The sequence below is a fragment of the Ochotona princeps genome, chromosome 14, assembly GCF_030435755.1.
Source record: "Ochotona princeps isolate mOchPri1 chromosome 14, mOchPri1.hap1, whole genome shotgun sequence".
Classification (NCBI taxonomy): domain Eukaryota; kingdom Metazoa; phylum Chordata; class Mammalia; order Lagomorpha; family Ochotonidae; genus Ochotona; species Ochotona princeps.
Genome location: NC_080845.1, coordinates 59,365,688 through 59,384,481, shown reverse-complemented (window position 1 = coordinate 59,384,481; position 18,794 = coordinate 59,365,688). Strand labels below are relative to the sequence as shown.

Sequence of the window (18,794 nt, the reverse complement as noted above, 5' to 3'; positions counted from 1 at the left end):
GGGTGGCAAGTGTTTTCACGTTGAGCTGCCTTGATCAGGATCCTAGTTTGAAAGGATCCGTGTGATTTTAACCAGTGCTCCTCACTGCTTTGGTTCCTCCCTGGAGTCCTCCCATGGCTGTGGGTTGAGTTTCTGTCACCCCACTCTCATGTCAGATCCGAATCCCCAAAGTCATACTTTACTGATATGCAAGAGGGTAGGAACATGATTCAACTGTAGTGTTGATGGTTATAGAGTGGAGCCTTCAAGGTTGAATCCTAGCAGCTTGATAAGGAGAGTGAAGGGTATGGAGAAAGCAGTGGGCGTGTGTTCCCACTGTGGTGCGGTACAATGCAGAAGACCTGCGCCAAGGCCTATGCCACTGCTGTTGGGCCTTGGTGCCTCCGGACCAGGAACTAACATAAATTTCTTCATAAAGCGGCCTTCCTTGAATATTTCATGATAGTACCAGAAGCTGACACCCATCCTTGTCTTGCTCCAGGTGGATCCCTGCATGTGTCCTCTCACCGCCTAAGGGACCAGCACAGCCATGGCCAGCAACACAGCTGACAACGCCAATCACCTGCCCTTCTTCTTCGGAAACATCACCCGGGAGGAGGCTGAGGACTACCTGGTCCAGGGAGGCATGAGTGATGGGCTCTACCTGCTGCGCCAGAGCCGCAATTACCTGGGTGGCTTTGCCCTGTCAGTGGCCCACGCGAGGAAGGCGCACCATTACACCATCGAGAGGGAGCTCAATGGGACCTACGCCATCACGGGTGGCAGAACGCACAGCAGCCCTGCCGAGCTCTGCCACTACCACTCCCAGGAGTCAGATGGCCTGGTCTGCCTCCTTAAGACACCCTTCAACCGGCCCCCCGGGGTGGAGCCCAAGACAGGACCCTTTGAGGACTTGAAGGAAAACCTCATTAGGGAATACGTGAAGCAGACGTGGAACCTGCAGGTGGGCTACGGTTGGCTCTGTCACCTTTGTTCGTAGTACTTTGTAGTAATCCCATACCTGTCAAACCATTTACGTGCAAAACCACAGCACAGTGCGCAAATCCATGCATTGTTGTTTCATCATAAGCAATTTCCATAAACACGTAAAAAAATCCATAAACTCTAAAATATTTTGCACCCAAATTGTCTTTTAATTTTTGTCTACTGCAGACCTGTTGAGCCAGTCTTGCAACAACTGTTTCCTTAGTCAGTAATGCTTTAAGAGGACTGCACTTTTTCAACTACAGCGCAGCAGGATGGGCCCTGCGTCCTGGCCATATGGGTGTGTCTACCATGGAAACCACTGCCCTGACGCTCAGTTTATGGTGGGCTCTTCTAGAGAGTCACTGATGGGCATCAGATGTTATTTATTTACTTAAAAAGGTCATGCTAGACCCACAAGTTGACACCACGTTGTATAGCTCCCTAAATCTCTTGCAGATATTTCTATGTCTGCACTCAAAAGATTGCATTGATCACCCTGTCTTTAGCTGCCTGCTATTGTGTGCTAAATTTATTTAGCTAGTTCCCCTTGATGGACATTTTTGAACTAAGTTTATGTACTGCATCTGTTAGATAAACCCGAAAGAGCTGGGCTTGCCACAACCCCACAATCCAGATCCAGGGTGTGTGTTCACCTGTGAGTAATGTGGCCATGCTGACAAGTTTCCATCGAAAATGGCGACAGAGGTTATGAGCATTTGTACTCCTGACACATTCGTAGAAGTATTTGAGTAAGGAGCCAACAGGTCGGACTGATGCTGTCTTCTTAGACCTAAGTGTTCAATCGTTTCTCCTTGTGCTCCTGGGTGTCTGCCTTATGCTTTGTGGTGTGTTGGATACATGTTGATTCATGACAGTGTCGCCTCTCTGAGGAGTGTATAGGCACTGGCTTACTCTTTCAGTGTGTTCTGTATTCATTTCAGCCTTGCTGAGGAATACTGTCGTGCGGTACTCAGTATTTTTCACGTGCATTTGTTGGGCATGTGCTGGTCTGCCCCTTTGTTCTTCTTTATGTCAGATAAGTCAGATTGTGGGGGCCTAATTTGCTTGCAGTGAAATTTATCCTTTTTGGCTGTGCAGTTGGACAATCTTTGTCATAGGCTTAGCGTCACCTCACCCCCACACTGCTGAGGGAAACAGGAGTTCCCTCATATCTTCAAGCCCCTCCTCCCCTGCCCCCGCCCCAGATCCTGGAAACCGCTCGTCTGCTTTCTGTCCTCACGGTTTTGCCTTTTCTGGAATGTCACGGGAAGGGAATTCCGCAGCAGCGGCCTCCTTCACGCAATGTGGAATGCTTACCGTTTAGCAGTGTGGTCACCAATGGCCAGGGTTCTGTCTGGCTTACGATGTGCAGCCTTGCACTTCTGCTGTGTTCACCCTGCGCCCTGTGCGCTCATTGCCATCCCCGTTTGCCTCTTTGTGGCATAAGCACAAACACAGCACCCTCGTTCCTTTTTCTCTCCCCTCTTCCTTGCAACTCCTGTTTGGGCTAGTTATATTTGCTCATGGTCCTTCTGTTTTTCAATGCAAGTAATCAAATGTTGGCCCCTCAGTGGTTAGTGAGCAGATCTGTAGCTCTCCCATCTGGAAGGATAAAGAAATTGGCTGCCAGCCCTTTTCCCATGTCGGATTTCCATATTGTTAAGTCCACGTGGCCAAGATGTTTTACCATCTCGTCTGTGATCTCATCTCTTGCAGCTGCAGGTGCGTGTGTGGGGGTGGGGATGAGTGCTCAGTGGAGCCTTGCAGGTGTGGACAGGAAACTGCCTGTGCGTTCCTTGCACACATCCAGAGGGCCCCATGCAGGATGGCCAGACTGGTGGATGGCTATGATCTGCAGGCAGGGATCCCGCCGTCTAGCCCTCATGGGGTATATATACCACACAGTGCTCAGAAGACCTTGACAGGCCAGTCTTTTCAGTCTGCAGTTTGTTCTTTTACTGAAGGTGCTTAAATGGGGATCTTCAGAAAGTTCGTGGAAAATACATATTATGAAAACCTTGTTTGTGTTTCTCCAAAGTTTGCACCAAAATAGTGCATCTTTAAATCCCATTTCCGTAAAATTTTGAAGCACCTTCAAATGAAAGTCTTATAGGTTTTATTTAATAAATGTGTAGATGATGGATGGGTCTGTGAACTAAATCTGATCCCACTTTGCCATGTAAGGATCCAGAATGGGCTGAAAAAAATACTTTCTATAGCTGTCCTTTTTCCTATTTTTTTTTTTTTTTTTTGGAAAGGGAGATTTTCCATGACTTGTGTCCATCGCTTTTGTTTGTTTTTGTTGTTTTTGAAAGGCAAAGTTACAGAGAGCAGGGAGGAAGGGAAAGAGGGAGTGGGAGAGAAAAGAAAAAATCATCTGTTGGTTTACTCCACAAATGGCCACAACAGCCGGGCCTGGGCCAAACCGAAGTCAGGAGCCAGGAACTCATCCAGGACTCCCACGTGGGTACAGGGTTCCAAGGTCCCGCCCTCTCCTGCTGTTTTCCCAGACACATTTCCAGGGAGCTGGATAGGAAATGGAGCAGCCGGGATTCAACTGGTGCCCATATGGGATGCCCACAGTGCAGGTGGCAGCCTAACCTGTTGTGCCACCATGCTTGCCCCATGCTCATTTTGGTTTGCTCCTGGCTCACTCACTGCCCTCCCTTGCTGCAGGGCCAGGCTCTGGAGCAAGCCATCATCAGTCAGAAGCCCCAACTGGAAAAGCTGATCGCCACCACCGCTCATGAAAAGATGCCCTGGTTCCACGGGAAAATCTCTCGAGATGAATCTGAGCAAATCGTCCTGATTGGATCCAAGACAAATGGGAAATTTCTGTAAGTATTGTGTCCTCCTTCCCGTCACCTCCAGCAACAGGGCAGCCTGCATGCCCAGGGGTCATTCAGTGTCCCCATGACTGGACACCACGTGACGGTGGCACAGGGTCACACATTATCATCTGATAACACATGTGCTGGCCTGTCCCCACGACGTGTAGGATGCAGGCTGTCCCTTGTGACCCAGCCTTAGATCAGCCTCTTCTGACCCAACAGTAAACTCTTTGACCGCCGAGGAACATCGTTGCCTCCAGCCTTCAAGTCCGCTTTTCACGGCAAACATGGGATAGAAGACCCTGATTTTGTACCCAGCTAAAGTAAAAAAAGCTGTCCTTGATCCACTCAGGTTTCCCACATGATCTCCCACCAAACTGCTATTTTGACATTTAGCCAAGTGCTCACAGAGCTCCTAGACAATGTCGTGGAGTGACTTCTGTGGGTAGTGAGTGTGGAAGCACTTGTGTGAACTTGAGCCTGGTGAATTCAGAACTTAGAAGGTATGAGTCCTGAGTTTGGTTTGTACTTATCCTTAGTGGTTCAATGCAACCTAAATTATAGAGACTCCTGGAGGTGCGGCCAGCGCAGGTGGAGTCAGTGGTCAAGGGAAGATGAGGGTCTGTCTCAGGTGGGTGTTCCCCCCTTTTCCTTGAGCTGTTCTGGCCAGCGTGCAGCGTGAGGGGGAGTTGCTGCCGAGATAAATGCTCACTGGTGTTTGTCACTGCTCAGTATCACTCCCCTGGGAGAACTGTTTCACCCCAGCATTGGGGATTGAACCAGAAACGGCAACGTTGTCTCCTGCCCAGGCACAAGACCAAGCTGCCTTCATCAATTTTTCCTAAAATGAAACGGTACTCTCTGACTACCCATTTAGGATATTCCTTATGCATTTAGGATATTCTTTATGCTTTCTCACAGTCCATCTTACTTCACAAATGGTTTTACATGCAGTGCTTCTGTTACATTTAGAAAAGGCGGAGGGATTTCCCTGCTGCTAGTTCATCCTCCCAGGGCCAGCACAGCCAAGAGTGGGCCAAACCCAAGTCAGGAGCCACTCAGCCAGGTCTCCCACATGGGTGGCAGAGCCAACTAACGGAGCCACCACCTGCTGCTTCCCAAGACGCACATTTGTAAGAAGGAAAACTGGGCATCCCCAGCAGTGTCAACCACTTGGTCTCTGCTTGATATTACTCTTTTAAAAATCAAGACTAATGAACTCGCCACTCACCAGTGGCTGGAATGGGAGTGTTTGGCAGATGTCGTCCCAGCCATGGTGGAGAAAGGCAACATTTCCCTTAGTAGAAGCACCTACCAGCCAGTTCCCCCCCACCCCAAGGCTTGGACTTCTACCAACCACTCAACAATAATTTCCTACACAAAAGTCATGGGACGGTGCCCACAGTGTCTTGGTGTGTGAAATGAACCCAAAATAGCACAGTCTGACTGGCAGGTTTTGCTGGCTTTCCACTGGTTGGGATGGCTGATTTCAGGCTCCTATGGGGAACAGCTGTAACTTTGAGATCTGTATGGCAATAGAGGTGACATTTGTCTACTGTCCATAAATTAACTTTCGAAAAAAGAGTCATCTGTTCTCTGGCACCGTGGTTACGCTGCTGCCGCTTGCAGCACCCATGTCCCATTTCAGAGTGCCTGGGTTCGAGTCTGGGCTGTGCTTCTGATTCCAACTTTCTGTTAATGACCTACGGCAGATGCCAGATGATGGTTCAAGGAGTGTGAGCCTGCTCCCCATGTGGGAGATTCAGATGGAATCTGTGGTGCCTGATTTCAGCCTGCCCTCACCTCACTGTTGCAGGAATTGAGAATTACACTGGTGGATGGATGGAAGATCTGTCCCTGATGCACTCTCTCCTTTCAAACAAATAAATGTCCTTTGGAAAACTGTTCTTGGCGCAGCGGCTGCACCCTACCAAAGTCCAGATTCAGCTCTGCTTTCCTGGGAGAATGTGTGTTAATACAAATCCTGAGCTCCCACGTCCCCCTGCACTGACTGACAGCTTACGTGCCCTCACAGCACATCTCCCCACACCAACTGACACCCACCATGACTCTAAGACCCACAGCATAGGGGGCTCTCAAGGGTGAGGGGCCTGGGCCTCTGCTTGTCTGCCAAGTCCCCTGGTAGATCTCCTTGGACAGTGTTCTCGCTCCTTCCTTTGCTGCAGTTGTCCACTTGTATTCTGCACATGCCAAGCTCTCAGACACTGGCATCCCTGGCTTCCTTCTCTGCCCACATGCCAGTCCTGCTTGGCCTGCAGCCAGATGTACTTGGGGATCCATGTGTGAGCAGTAGCCTTCAACTCAGGCCTCTCTGTAGCAGGGTACTGATGAGACGTGAGAGCAGTAGATTCCATGTTCCTGTTGTGGACCCTCAGGGCTAAGAGTGACCCTGCTCAGTGCTGTCTTCTGGAGGAGGTGAGAACACACCAACCGCAGCTCAGCATGTGCGGGCAGAACTGCCCGGCTTTTCCTTGCTTGATGTCTTTCTGTTGTTGATACCCCTGGGAATGTTCACTGCCAGGGAATCTATTGGGTTTCTTGGAGAGATGTATTGCTAGAAAGCAGAGTTAAAGAGAGAGGCAGACACATGCATGCACACCCCCAGCGGACTTCATCCACTGATTCACTTCCTAAAAGGACGCTGTGGCACAGGCTCTCCTGCTGCCCTGCCAGGTAACTAGATTGGAAATGGAGCGGCCAGAACTCAAACCGCTGCCCTTGTGTGATGACACGCTTGCAGGCAGCAGTTGGCGCGTCTGCACTACAGCAGCAGACCCTGCATGGGGCATTCAACAGAGGAAATGCCATGGTAGCATCCTGGCCAGCCCTGTGACCTGTGATTGCACCCACAGCCCAGTGTCTTCCTGGGGCACGAGCTTGCTGTGTTTGGGCATGTGGGCCGTCCTCTCAGAAGGACAGGTTGGGTTGGCTTGGTAAGTGTTTGCACACGGAGCATACACTTGTGCAGAAGTGACAAGTTTACCACTGGTCCCCATGAGGCCCAGGCTCGTGGTGCTTCTACCATGAGATAATGTCTGTCAGTGAATACAGGGACTCTCAAGTCCAACATGCTCTTTCCCTTCACGAGTATTGGTGTGTGCTTCTCTCTGGGCTCCAGGGAACTCCTACAGATCTTGGCTACGCATCGGTCTGAGCATGGCTAGGCCAAGGTGCGGGGCTGATGGTTGATGCGGGGCTAATGGTTGATGCAGAGCTGATGTCCATTCATAGGCACTTTATACCCAGGTGTGTTTATTTGAAAAGTAGAGACACAAAGAGAGAAACAAGGAGAGAGACAAGGAGTGTGTGCTCCCACTCACTGGTCCACTCTCCCAATGCCCTCAACATCCATGGCTAAGCCAGGCTGATGCTGGGAGCCACAGACTCAGCCTGCATCTGTCACACGGGTGGCAGGAGCCAGGTGTTTGAGCCGTCATCTCCTACCTCCCTGTGTCTGCATTAGCAGGAAGCTGGAGTCGGAAGCTGGATCCAAGAGTTGGAATTAGGCACATCGATATGGGATGCCGGCATCCTAACCTGTAGTCAACTGCAGGTCAAATGCCCACCACCCTCATGGTTTTGATTTGAATATCCAAATTTTCACTGCTTACATGGAATTTCACAGAATGTTTCTTTCTTTTTTCTTTTGTCATAGCGATGAGCAAATGACAGAGGGTCCTGGTCACAGAATTGAGTTCCAGCTGCTGCTGGGTCTCCTCCCTTACGGAAGGAGTCACATGGCCACAAGGATGGCTGCCCTGGTACAGCCTAGGGCTCAGCCAGCTTGTTGGTTCCTTCCCCCATTTGTGTTTAGCCCAATGCTAAAATCCCCAGATGCTCAAGTCCCTCATTTAAAACAGTGTGCTGAGGCTGGTGCTGTAGCTTAGTGGATATGTGGCACTGGCTTTCCATATGGGTACCATTTGAATTTCAGGGGCTCCACTTCCACTCCAGCTCTCGCTGCTCATGTGCGTGGGAAAGTAGCAGAAGGTGACCCTAGTGCTTGTACCCCTGCATTCATGTTAGAAACCGGGAAGAAGCTTCTGAGTCCTGGTTTTGGGCTGGCCCAGCTCTGGCCAGTTGGGCTATCTGGGGAATGAATCACTGGGTTGATGATCTTTCTCTGTGACTCTCCCACCCCTACCTCTGTAACTCTGCCTTTCAAATAAATAAATAGGCCCTTTTAAAAATGGTGTGGTGCATCCGTCCTCTCGGATACTTTAAGATATCTCTGTGAAACTTAAAATACCTAATGCAATGTATATGCTTGGTGAGGAGTTGTCATGCTGTGATGTTTAGGGATGACAGCCTGTGCACGTTCAGTACAGATGCAGTTTTTAGAGAGTACCTGCTCCTTTGGTTGAATTTGCACATGTAGGATGTGTGGATATGCGACCCATGGATACAGAGGGCTGACCGGATTTCTAGTGCTCACAGAAGCAAAGTAATAGAGCATGCTGGGGCCAAATTGCCTTGGCACTGTTGTATGCCTACTGGATGGGGAACGACTCAGCTGGGAAGGAGATGTTTGAATGGAGACCTGAGGCAGCCAGAGGCTACCCTGCCAGGGAAGAGCATGTATAGGCAGGAGTGTGCTCAGAGGCTGGGTCCCACCCAAGATAGGAGACCCCTTGTAGCTAGTGCAAAGCGGGAAAGGTGAAAATGAAGGGAAATAGGAGGACAGTGCTTTGGGCAGCTGGCAACTCTGACTTTGGGGAAGTGAGGGCCAGATCCGAATGACACCCAGCAGGGCCCATCTGCCTTTGTGCATTGCAGAGGTGCACCAGGAGGAGGCCAGGGTATTGTCCTGCAGCCCCTGTGCTGGGTGGAGTATGATTAGTTTTATCAGCATTTCAAAGCCTTTGCTTTGTGAACCCAGCAAAGGCACTTACTCTTTTTTGGCAGATGGGTGCCTATGTGTCCTGGGCTGTGCCAAAGGAAGCCCTGTGGGTTCCTGCTTTATGTTCCCACTGTTCCCTCTGTGCCCTCAGGTTCCTTGTCCATCTCCCTGGGCTGTCAGCGTAGGGCTGCATGCACCCTCTTCCTCTATGTGTGTGCATTGTAGGAAGCTCAGCGCCCTGGTGTCCCCTATTCTGCAACAAGGAGGAAGGCTGCGTTCCCAGGCCTGGACAGCTGTGGTGATGCAACCTCTCCCACTCCAACCCTCTCGGGAATGAGGGACCACCAAGGTTTGCCTTCCCAGTTTATCTGGGCATATCAGAGACTCCAGCTGGGAAGCCATCTGCAATCCAAAGATCTGTATATTCCAACTTCCATGTCTAAAGATCATGTACATAATTGGAGCTGGGATTTTGCCTTTATCTCACATTGTCAGGGTCAGAGAGCGCTGTGGGATGTCACCAGCCTGACCCGCTCTTCCCTGCTCATCTGCCAGGACTCTGCTCAGGACCCTGAACACCCAGAGGTCCTTACACTGGCATAGTTAATGGGCCACACATAGTTGGAAGAGCTGAGACTGGAAGGACAGCCACACTTTCCTCCTTCCCTATGTGTTTCCTGGTCCCACATACTTGGTTTGGGGCTTGAGTTCGTCTTGATTCTCAAGGTTCTAGATTTCTACTTGGTTCATGATTCCCATGATTCCTCCCCAAGGACTTCCTTTGACTTCATGGGTGACTCAGCAGCTCCATGTTTTTGGATAGCAGCTGTCTCTGCTGTAACTCAGCCCCCTAGTCTGCTCACCGTGTATCTGTTGTGGCCTGTGCAGGGCCCTGCAAGGTGCGCCATTAATGTGTACCATCTTGATCAATGAGTAATTATAGCTCCAATGCCATCCCTCAGCTTATTTTTTTTGAAAGTCAGATACACAGAGAGAAGAGACAGAGAGGAAGATCTTCTGTCTGCTGATTCATTCCCCAAGTGGTTGCGATGGCTGGAACTGAGCCAATCTAAAGCCAGGAGCCAGCAGCTTCTTCCGGGTCTCCCATACAGGTGCAGGATCCCAAGGCTTTGGACCATCCTCTGTTGTTTTCCCAGGCCACAAACAGGCAACTGGATGGGAAGTGGAGCTGCTGGAATTAGAACTGATGCCCATATAGAATCCTGGCTCGTGCAAAGTGAGGACTTCAGCCACTAGGCTACTGTACTGGGCCTTCAGCTCTTTTTTAAAATGTAGTTATTTCCTCTGTAATAAGAAAAGCAGAGAGAGACATCTTGCATCTGCTGGCTCATATCCTTGATGTCTGTGATAGCCAGGTCAAAACCAGGCACCCAGAGCTCTGTCTGAGTCTCCTCCTTGGGTGGCAGGGACCCAAGTGTCTGAGCATCAGCTGCTGCCTTTCAGGATGCGTTAACAGGAGGCTGAATTGAAAGCACAGTGCTAGGACTCTGACCAGGCTCACAGTCTCAGCTCTGGGGAGAGAAATTGCAGTGGAAAGCAGTGGGCTTTCCAGGCTGAGTTGTTTCGCTAATTATAGATGAGCTTAAGGTCCCGGGGTCCCATTTGCTAGACTCTTCTCGAGTTGCCAATCTACATAGCACAGTTATGTTGTGCACACATGCTCCTCCAGCGTGTGTTGTTTCTGCAGAAATGCAATGCTATGGGCTATTCATACGAGGTAGCTCAGAAAACACTAACAATTACCTGTTGCACTAGATTTTACAATCAAAATCATTGTAGGTTTTTGTGTGTGTATGTGTGTTTGTGCATGCACACACTTGGTATTCTTTGGATATTTTATTGTCTTTGGTTGAGTATCTTTTTGAGTCTTACAGAACCCAGAGTGATTTCAAGGTGATCTATAAAATGCTGCTTTCCCAGTAACCAAGTCACCAGCACAGGTGATATTTCATCACACTCATATCATTTTAAGTGCTGTTCTTACTTTTCTGACTTTAGCAATAGGCTGTATAGAAACAAAATGGCTGCAGACATTGTCATTCATTCAACAAAATATGCATTTGTCCAGATATGCAGCAGGCATTAAGGTAGGAGCTGGAATGCTGTGATGAGTCAGGCAGAATTACGTCCATGCCTTACCATATGGCATGTCTTGTCACATCACATGCCTTTCTACAAGGCAGGAAAGATGTCAAAATCAAGTGGACATTTGGCAGTCTGTGACGTGTGATGCTGTCCCTTGAACCTTGTGGACACTGCAACTACCAGATAGTGTATTTGGTTCACTTGCTGATGATTCCTCATCTCCTGTGCTCTTGGTACCGCAGAGACACGGACTGGGGCATGGTCTTCTGAGCTATAATCCCAGCATGCAGGGCCATGTCTCAGTGGGAGAAGGACTGTTCAGCTTGGGTTCTGAGTAATGAGAATCAAGTAAGCAGAGAAGGACATTTTTCTGGCACAAAGATGCCTGTGTAGGGCTGTGAGGTTCCGTAGACTGTGGCCTAGCATGCTGTGACTGGAAGGTGGTCTGAACAGGTGCAGGGAAGGAAGTGCCTGGACCAGACAGAAGTTCCTCTTGGGGAGTTGATGGTATGGTTTGTTTAATGGGGGCATCTAGAAAGGAAGAGGGGCTAGCTGGATGGGAGGAGTGACAGAGGGGTCAATGGGTGATTGACCCTCCTGTGTGTCCTGTTCCTCGGTGCTCCCCATCCGAAATTCAGATGGCCTCCTTACCTTCCCCGTCTCTTTCAGGGAGCACTTTGCACTTGAGTCTTTGAGTCATCCTTTTGCTTATTAGCCAGTCACCATTTCTCTCCGTTTCTCAGGTTCCTACCCCCTACTCTGCATCATTCTCTTCTTTATAATTCCCTCAATACCATCCCATCCTGTCTCCACTCCCCCCACACACACTCATACCTCAAGTGTGGGGCCCATGGGAGGCCCTGCAGAATCAAGCAGTGAACATTAGAATGAGTAGTCCAAAGGAGGTTGCACTATTTGATAAAGCTGAGGATTAAATGGCTTGGTGAATCTGACTAAGAATAAAGGTTGTATCCACTGAAAAGTAGGCATGTGAAAATGAGTACCATGCAGGCCTTGTCCAGGATCTGCCCTAATGGACCTCACACCCCAGGAGCTGGGGTGTCTAGGAGTTGGCCTAGTCGACCTGGCACACCCCAGGAGCTGGGGTGTCTAGGAGTTGGCCTAGTGGACCTGGCACACCCCAGGAGCTGGGGTGTCTAGGAGTTGGCCTAGTGGACCTGGCACACCCCAGGAGCTGGCGAATTCTTTGCTGTGGAAGAATTTTCTTCCATTTTCAAAGGCAAAGGAAAACTTTGCTGGATAAGATATCCTGGATTGACAATTTTTCCTTTCAGGATTTGGAATATGTCACTTCATTCTCTTCTGGCCTGTAGAGTTTCCTGAGAGGTCAGCTGTGAATGTGATTGGAGCTCCTCTATAAGTTAGTTGATTTTTTTCACGTGCATGTTTCAGTATCTTTTCCTTATGTTCCACCAGTGAGAACTTGGTTACGATGTGTCACGGATCATTTTTGGTCAACTCTATTGGGAGTTCTGGTATTTTATTTCCAGTTATTTCTTCATGTTAGGGAGGTTCTCATTTATTATTTCCCTGAATATATTTTTGAACCCAGCTTCTCTTTCCGCCGCTCCACGTTCTTGTATAACTCTTACATTTGGCCTTTAGATGGTGTCCCGTAACTCCTGGATGCTTTTCTTAGCTTGACTGAGTGCTCTGGAGTCTTCCAATTCTGAGATTGTTTGCTTCTGCCTCACTCGTTCATTATTGAGGGTTTCCACTAAGATTTTAACTTGCTGCGTTGTGCGCTCCATTTCTGATACTTCAGCTTGATTTTGTTTTATCATTGCTATTTCCCTTATAATGTATTCCTTGAACTCCTGTATGTGCTTCTCATTTTTCTTAAGATGCTTTGTAATGATTAAAAAAAATCATTATCTGATAGTTCCTCCGCATCTTTCTTTCTCAGTTAACTCTGAGTCTGAAAAAGGGTTTTGTTGCTTTGCAGGGGAGGTGTTGGTAGCCTTATTCACTGTGCCTGTGTTTGTTTGTTTGCCCTTAGTCATTGTCACTTTGATTGGTAAATTCTTCTCTTTGGGGCTGGTTTTTAAACTGTGTTGCCTGCAGGTTTACCAGTTGGCCTAACTGATCTCATTCAGTGCCTGGTTCTTTGTTGTCACTGCTCCCTGCAGTGATATTCAGTCCTGGGTTCCATGCTACAATCCTGGCTCACCACTCTCTACCCCTTGTAATCCCATGCTGTGAATATAGCATTGCCTGGTCTCCCACTCCTGGTTCCAGCAGTACCTGGGATCGTCAGTGGCACTGGACCTAATTTGGATGGAGCCTGTGGGTGCTGAGTGGTTATTGTTTTTGTGCTGGGAGCAGTACAATGGGTTGAGCTGGGAGTAAGTTCTCCCCTGGCTTAGCACGTGTACAACTCAGTGTTGTCCTTCCTCCAGCATCTTTGCCCCAATTCACCAACTAGTGCCCAAGGTAGTGCCAGTGGGATCTGGGCCATGAAATCCACCCTGCTCCCATACATGACTTCCTGGGCTCTGCCACTCTGCCTCTTCTGCCCATGATAGGATTGGACAAATCAGCAGAACCTGCAGATCTGTGGCTGGGTTGACTTCCCAAGTTCCCAGTGAATGCCCCTTCCTACCTGGCTGCCAGTGGAGCTCTTCTCAAATATTTCTGAGCAATTTGGGGGTATTCTATTGGCTACTCCCTTTCAGGATTCCATTCTTTATTTCTTTAAACATTTCTTACATAGGTAATTGATATTGCATATTTGATTATCCTAATACCTGACTGTCCTTGGCAATATGTCTGTGTCTTTTCCTTTTTCCTTTTTCATAACTCATGTTCCATTCTGTTTGGGGTTATGCTTTTGAATCCATATTTGATTGACTTTCATCTGCAGGAATCCTGAGTCTTCAGTACTGGGTGTATTTTCAACCTCATGACTTAGAAATCTCATCTCCAGTTGTCCATGGTGTTGCTGGCATAAGAGGCTACCCCCTTCCGCTGCATTGCTAATCTTAGCATTTGCCCTTAAGCCAAACGCACATTTTTTGCTTTGATTTGCAGCCCACTTTTCCTTGATAATGTTTCAAATCACTTTTTGTTTCACCTCTAAATTTTGAAAGTTGATTGTGTACTTTAAAAATCACCGCTCCTGTGCTCATGAGCCCGCAGTGGGCTACTGGGAGCCCCCTCTGCCCTCCGTAAATGCTGAGTTCAGTCTCTCAGATGGTTTTACAGCCGGGTCAGCATGCAGAGCCCCCACCTGTCCAAAGCTGTGGTGGACTGATGCCAAACAGCTGCAGCCTCAGAGAGCTAAACTTCAGGAAGGAGCGCAGAAGGAGGTGGTGGCATTTGGGATCCAGCATCTCAAAGGCAGGTGTGTTCAGAAGGACCCCGTAGCCCCTCCAAAGGATTGTGCCGTGGGAGGATCTTGCTTCCCTTGTTTGCGTGGAATGCACCTGCTCCTGTTGAATGTTGCTGTGGTGTACGCCCAAAGCCCCCAGGAACTGCATCTTCTTGTCTTTAGTGGATAGTTGTGCTGGCGCCTCTCCCGAGCAGAGATTCTTTTCTGCACAGCTCTGCTCCATCTCTGGCTTCCCCTGGCTCTGCTCCATCTCTGGCTTCCCCTGGCTTCTCCATCTCTGCCTTCCCCTCTCCCCGGCTCTCCTCCGTGAGAAGCCGTTGTCAGGTTGATGGCCTGAGAAAGCCTGCGCACTCGCCACAGCATGAGCCCTCCTGGCCACGATGCCTGTTCGTTCTCAAGCACTGTGCACATAGCTGCTCCCAGGTGTACCCCCTGCCCCTCCTGACTCTGATGAACGGGGGAGAAAGAGAATGCCTCTTGGGCTGGGCTGAGACCAGCTGCTGACACAGGCGATGTCCCAGGAGCCATGGCCACATGCATCTCCCACACTGCTAGGGTCTTCACTCTCCTCCGTACATGGTGTCACCGCACTCCCACCCTCACCCAGGAGGGTGCCACAGGGGCAGGTAGGGATTCTGTTCTCCCAGGCTATGCCCTGACAGAATTCATGCTCTGCTCACACCAACCTTGTACAGTGCAGGTGTGAGGCCTGCTCCTCCCAGCACCTGAGATCACCCATCCCAGGGGAGTTGCCATGCCCATGCAGGCCAAAAGCAGTCTTGAGTTACAACCCCAAGGTCAAGTCTGAGAAATTGCAGGCTTTCTAATCCAGCAGAATCCATGTCTCTTAGCTTGCTTCTTGTTGAGTACATATTTGGGGGCATCTGTAAACAGCCCGGAGGCAGTTGAAACCAAAGACAGGAACAGGAAAGTTTGCCTTTGCTTTCATCTTAAACCTGGATGGGCGTGCCACCTTTGCCACTCACCAAGGGAGATTGCTCAACATTAGGAGGAGGGCCCAGGGGAGGAGCCAGGCTGGCAGGCTGCGGCTTCTAGCATGCCACGTGAGCAACAGCCCCGCCCAGGATCTGCCTGCAGCCTAGAGATACTTCACAGTTGCTGGCCGTTGATGTCTAGGAGCCTTCTGGTCTTTACCACCTACAGATGCTGGGCCTGTGGGTTTCCCTTCTCTGCCCTCATTTCCTGCCAGCTGCCAGAGGGGGAGGCCTGTTCAGTCTGTGTCCAGGGGCCGGGTACATTACCTGCTGGTCACCTGTCACTAGGAGCTTGCACAGGTTTCCAGATGGGGAGAGATGGCAGGATGGGTCCCTTTTGTTGGGCAACCGGGGAGACATTGGACCTTCGCAGCTGTTGCTTGTCCAAAAGCAAAGCCCTTAGCTACCTTCTCTGTTTCCTCCTTGACCTGCTGTTTTGTAAGAAGTATGTCACAAGGCTGTCATCTGCTGGTTTAACCCCCAGATGCCCGAGCTGGCCAGGCTGAAGCAGGGAGCTGGGGAGTCAGTTTGTGGTGGGCTAGGTGGGGTCTGAAGTCCCCGTTTCAAGCTCTTGTCTCTGACTTAGAGACACGTCCAAAGCACAGTGTACGGAGTTACGACATTTGTTTAAAAAGTTAGGAAACCACACGTGGGCTATGTTCAGGAAGGCAAAAGAGAGGGATAGAGGTCCCAGGTGAAGGGAGTACCTCCTGGGAAGGTGTCATTGACTGACAGGGGGGATCAGAAGGTCTGGAGTTGCCCAAAGGAATGAAGTGGGCCGCGGAGGGTGAAGGGCGTGAAGCTGCCGTGGGGGATTTGCAGCCACCGCCTGGACCGCACTGTCTCTTAGCTCCTCACGTCCTTCTGGCGGGCCTGCTGCCTCCCCTAGGATCAGAAGCAGCTCCTCTCAGGGATGGCTGGGGTGTGTTCATGAAGCTTGGTACCAGGCTCCAGGGCTGTGATGACCAGTCCATGCAGCAGGGCACACAGAAGGTGACCAAGGGTGACAGTGTGGTTCTGATGTCACCCACTGACCCCCATTTGACAGGGATGCCCTTCTCACTCAAGAACTTCATCTGGCAGCATCACAGTTTAAACCGTGTTATATCCCAGCCTCATGCTTCCTTCCCAGCCGTGGGAAGATGGGGGGTGACATCGATACTGGGGAAAGGAGGTCTTCCCCTGCCTCTGTCTGTGGTCCTGTAGATTTGCAGTTAAAATGCCCATCAGATAGCCCCAATTCACAGCCCCAAGCTGGACAGTGGAGCTCGACTCTGTACTGTTTGTGGATCTAATTCAAACCCAGATCCCAGTAGGACAGTGGGCTCCCCTTGTGGACTCATACCTGCAAGTCACTCTGGATTATGTTGCTGTCCACCCAAACCCACACTCTCCCCGTTAACCCCCTGGAGTTTAGCCATACTGCACCCCAACCTACTAGCATTTCCTTGTTGTCAGCTACTGCCTGTAAGGCAGGCCTTCCTGCATATGTTGGGCAGAGAGCTTGACCTTCAGGCTGGGAGATGCTCACAGTTGCCTCTTCCCACTGGAGAGCACCTGCTGCTCACGCCAGCCAGGGTGCATCTACACCGGCTCCTGTTCCTGGCCGGATGGCACTGATGGAATGTCACCCTGTATTCTAGGATCAGGGCCAGAGACAACAATGGGTCCTATGCCCTGTGCCTGCTGCATGAAGGGAAGGTACTGCATTACCGCATCGACAAAGACAAGACTGGGAAGCTCTCCATCCCAGAGGGGAAGAAGTTCGACACACTTTGGCAGGTACAGCTTGACTCCTCTTCAGCCCTCAAGGGCAGAGCGCAGGGCCCACAGGGCTGCTTGTCCCAGAGACTCAGAAATCAATAGGGCGGGGCTTGCCTTTGTATGCAGTGTGGCCTCTCAGACTATCATCAGCCCCTGGAGCTTTTTACAAATATGCATCTGGCTCCATCAGTTCCACAAAGACATCCAGTGGACCTTGGCCACGTGACTGCTTTCCGTGTGTGGCATCCTCCTTGGATTTGCGTGGTTCTGCACTGGCTGTTTTAAGTACCTCTCCTTGTTGGAAAGTTCCATCCCTAGATGGTGCATTATTTTTTACTGATTCCGCTGCTGTATCCTTGCATGCTCGCCTCATTCAGCATTTCTCGCTGGGTATTTTCTTGCCACCGTGGATGGGAAAGTACATCAGAATTGCCTTTATACCCCACCCTGACCTCAGGACCCTGGTTCTGTTTTGTTGGGAGTGGCAGTCACTGCATGACCCTGTTCAAGCCATCTTTTCTTTCCAGCAGGGTCTGCAAACCACAGACCAAATGTGGCTCCCAGCATGGTCCTGTGCAGACCATGAAGGCAGTGGTTTGCACACTGATAAAAGCCCAAGGATTAGGGATATATATGATATATGATATGTGGCCCACAGAAGCCTTAGCATCACAAGCTGGCCCTTTCCTGGGAAAATTGATTGACCCCTCACCCAAGGAGGGGTGCCAGAGTGTGCTCCACCATGCTTCTGGAGAGGGCTGTGTGGACACAGAAGATTCCTGAGTCACCTCCGAAACCCCTCGAGCAGTCAGTGAGTCTCAGATGTGATGCCTGTATGTCCTGCCTGCTCAAGAGCCATGCTTTCTCCCTGTCTTCCGTTTCAGCTTGTGGAGCATTATTCTTACAAACCCGATGGTTTGTTAAGGGTCCTTACGGTTCCATGTCAGAAGATCGGTTCACAGCAAGGTGAGTTGCCAAGTCACTAGAATCCCAGCGGTCACCATCAGCCTCAGTGTAGATCTGGTCCTGTTGCCTGTTCTGGTTGCACGAGGCCTGATGTTTGATGTGTGAAACATGTGATGTCAGCACGCTCCAGTTTTTGATCTCACAGATCCAAAATGGATGATCAATTTCACGTTGAAAAAGTGAAGTTTTAATGGCAAAAGGTGGTGACGGGGGAATGAAAGGAATATGGGCAGAAAGTGTGTCTGTTTCCCAAGCAGCACTATGTCAGTCAGGCTGATCGATCTGGAAGAAGTTGGTTTCATGATATCATGATAATTGTTCATGCTCTTTCTAATCAGGAAACCTTGATTTTGACGCTCGTCCGCAACTTCCAAGCTCCCATCCTGCGGTAAGTGTCATGAGAAATACCTCTTAAGGCAAAGCCAGGCTTTGTTAGCACAGATGGAAAAGTGCCTTTCAGCCAATAGGTATAGTGGGCAAACAAACCCCTCACTGACGTAGGAGTTCTGGTCAGTGTTAAATAGCACTGCTAAGCCCACCAAGCTGTCCCCATTTCTTGGCTGGGCTCCCTTCTCGCTGTTTACTAAAAGCACAGCAAAGTGAAGATGAAGGCCAGTGTTACATCAGAATTGGCCTCCCATTAGATCTGAGAAATGGGCACTTGTGCAAGTTCAGCCTTGAGCCTCTTCTGATGAATGCATGATCCATGTAACATGCCTGGTAGATGGCATGTCACCCCGAGGTTGCTGGTCCGGGTTTTGGGGAGGGGGATCAAACCACATCTCAGGCTGCTCCCAGGGGATCTGAGCTGTTTGCATGACTTGGTTCAACTAAAGGCAAGTAGAAGGCGTCCTGAGATGAGGATGGCTGCCAGGGTCTTGGACAAGAGAAGGCCGCAGAGAAGGATGGAGCAGGGCAAGCTTGGCCAGGGACCACCCTACCCTTGTCAGTGA

At 50.0% G+C, this 18,794-nt stretch overlaps 1 protein-coding gene across 3 annotated transcripts in view; it reads left to right on the top strand.

The window, feature by feature from the left end:
* The window catches only part of SYK (spleen associated tyrosine kinase), an 86,664-nt gene that overhangs the window by 44,103 nt on the left and 23,767 nt on the right, over positions 1-18,794 (top strand). For all 3 annotated transcript variants that reach the window (XM_058672885.1, XM_058672883.1, XM_058672884.1), the window contains exons 2-6: positions 482-943; positions 3,643-3,803; positions 16,755-16,893; positions 17,760-17,841; positions 18,180-18,229. In XM_058672885.1, the coding sequence (XP_058528868.1) occupies positions 530-943; positions 3,643-3,803; positions 16,755-16,893; positions 17,760-17,841; positions 18,180-18,229 (846 nt within the window). In that variant the 5' untranslated portion in view covers positions 482-529. The remainder of the gene's footprint in view (positions 1-481; positions 944-3,642; positions 3,804-16,754; positions 16,894-17,759; positions 17,842-18,179; positions 18,230-18,794) is intronic.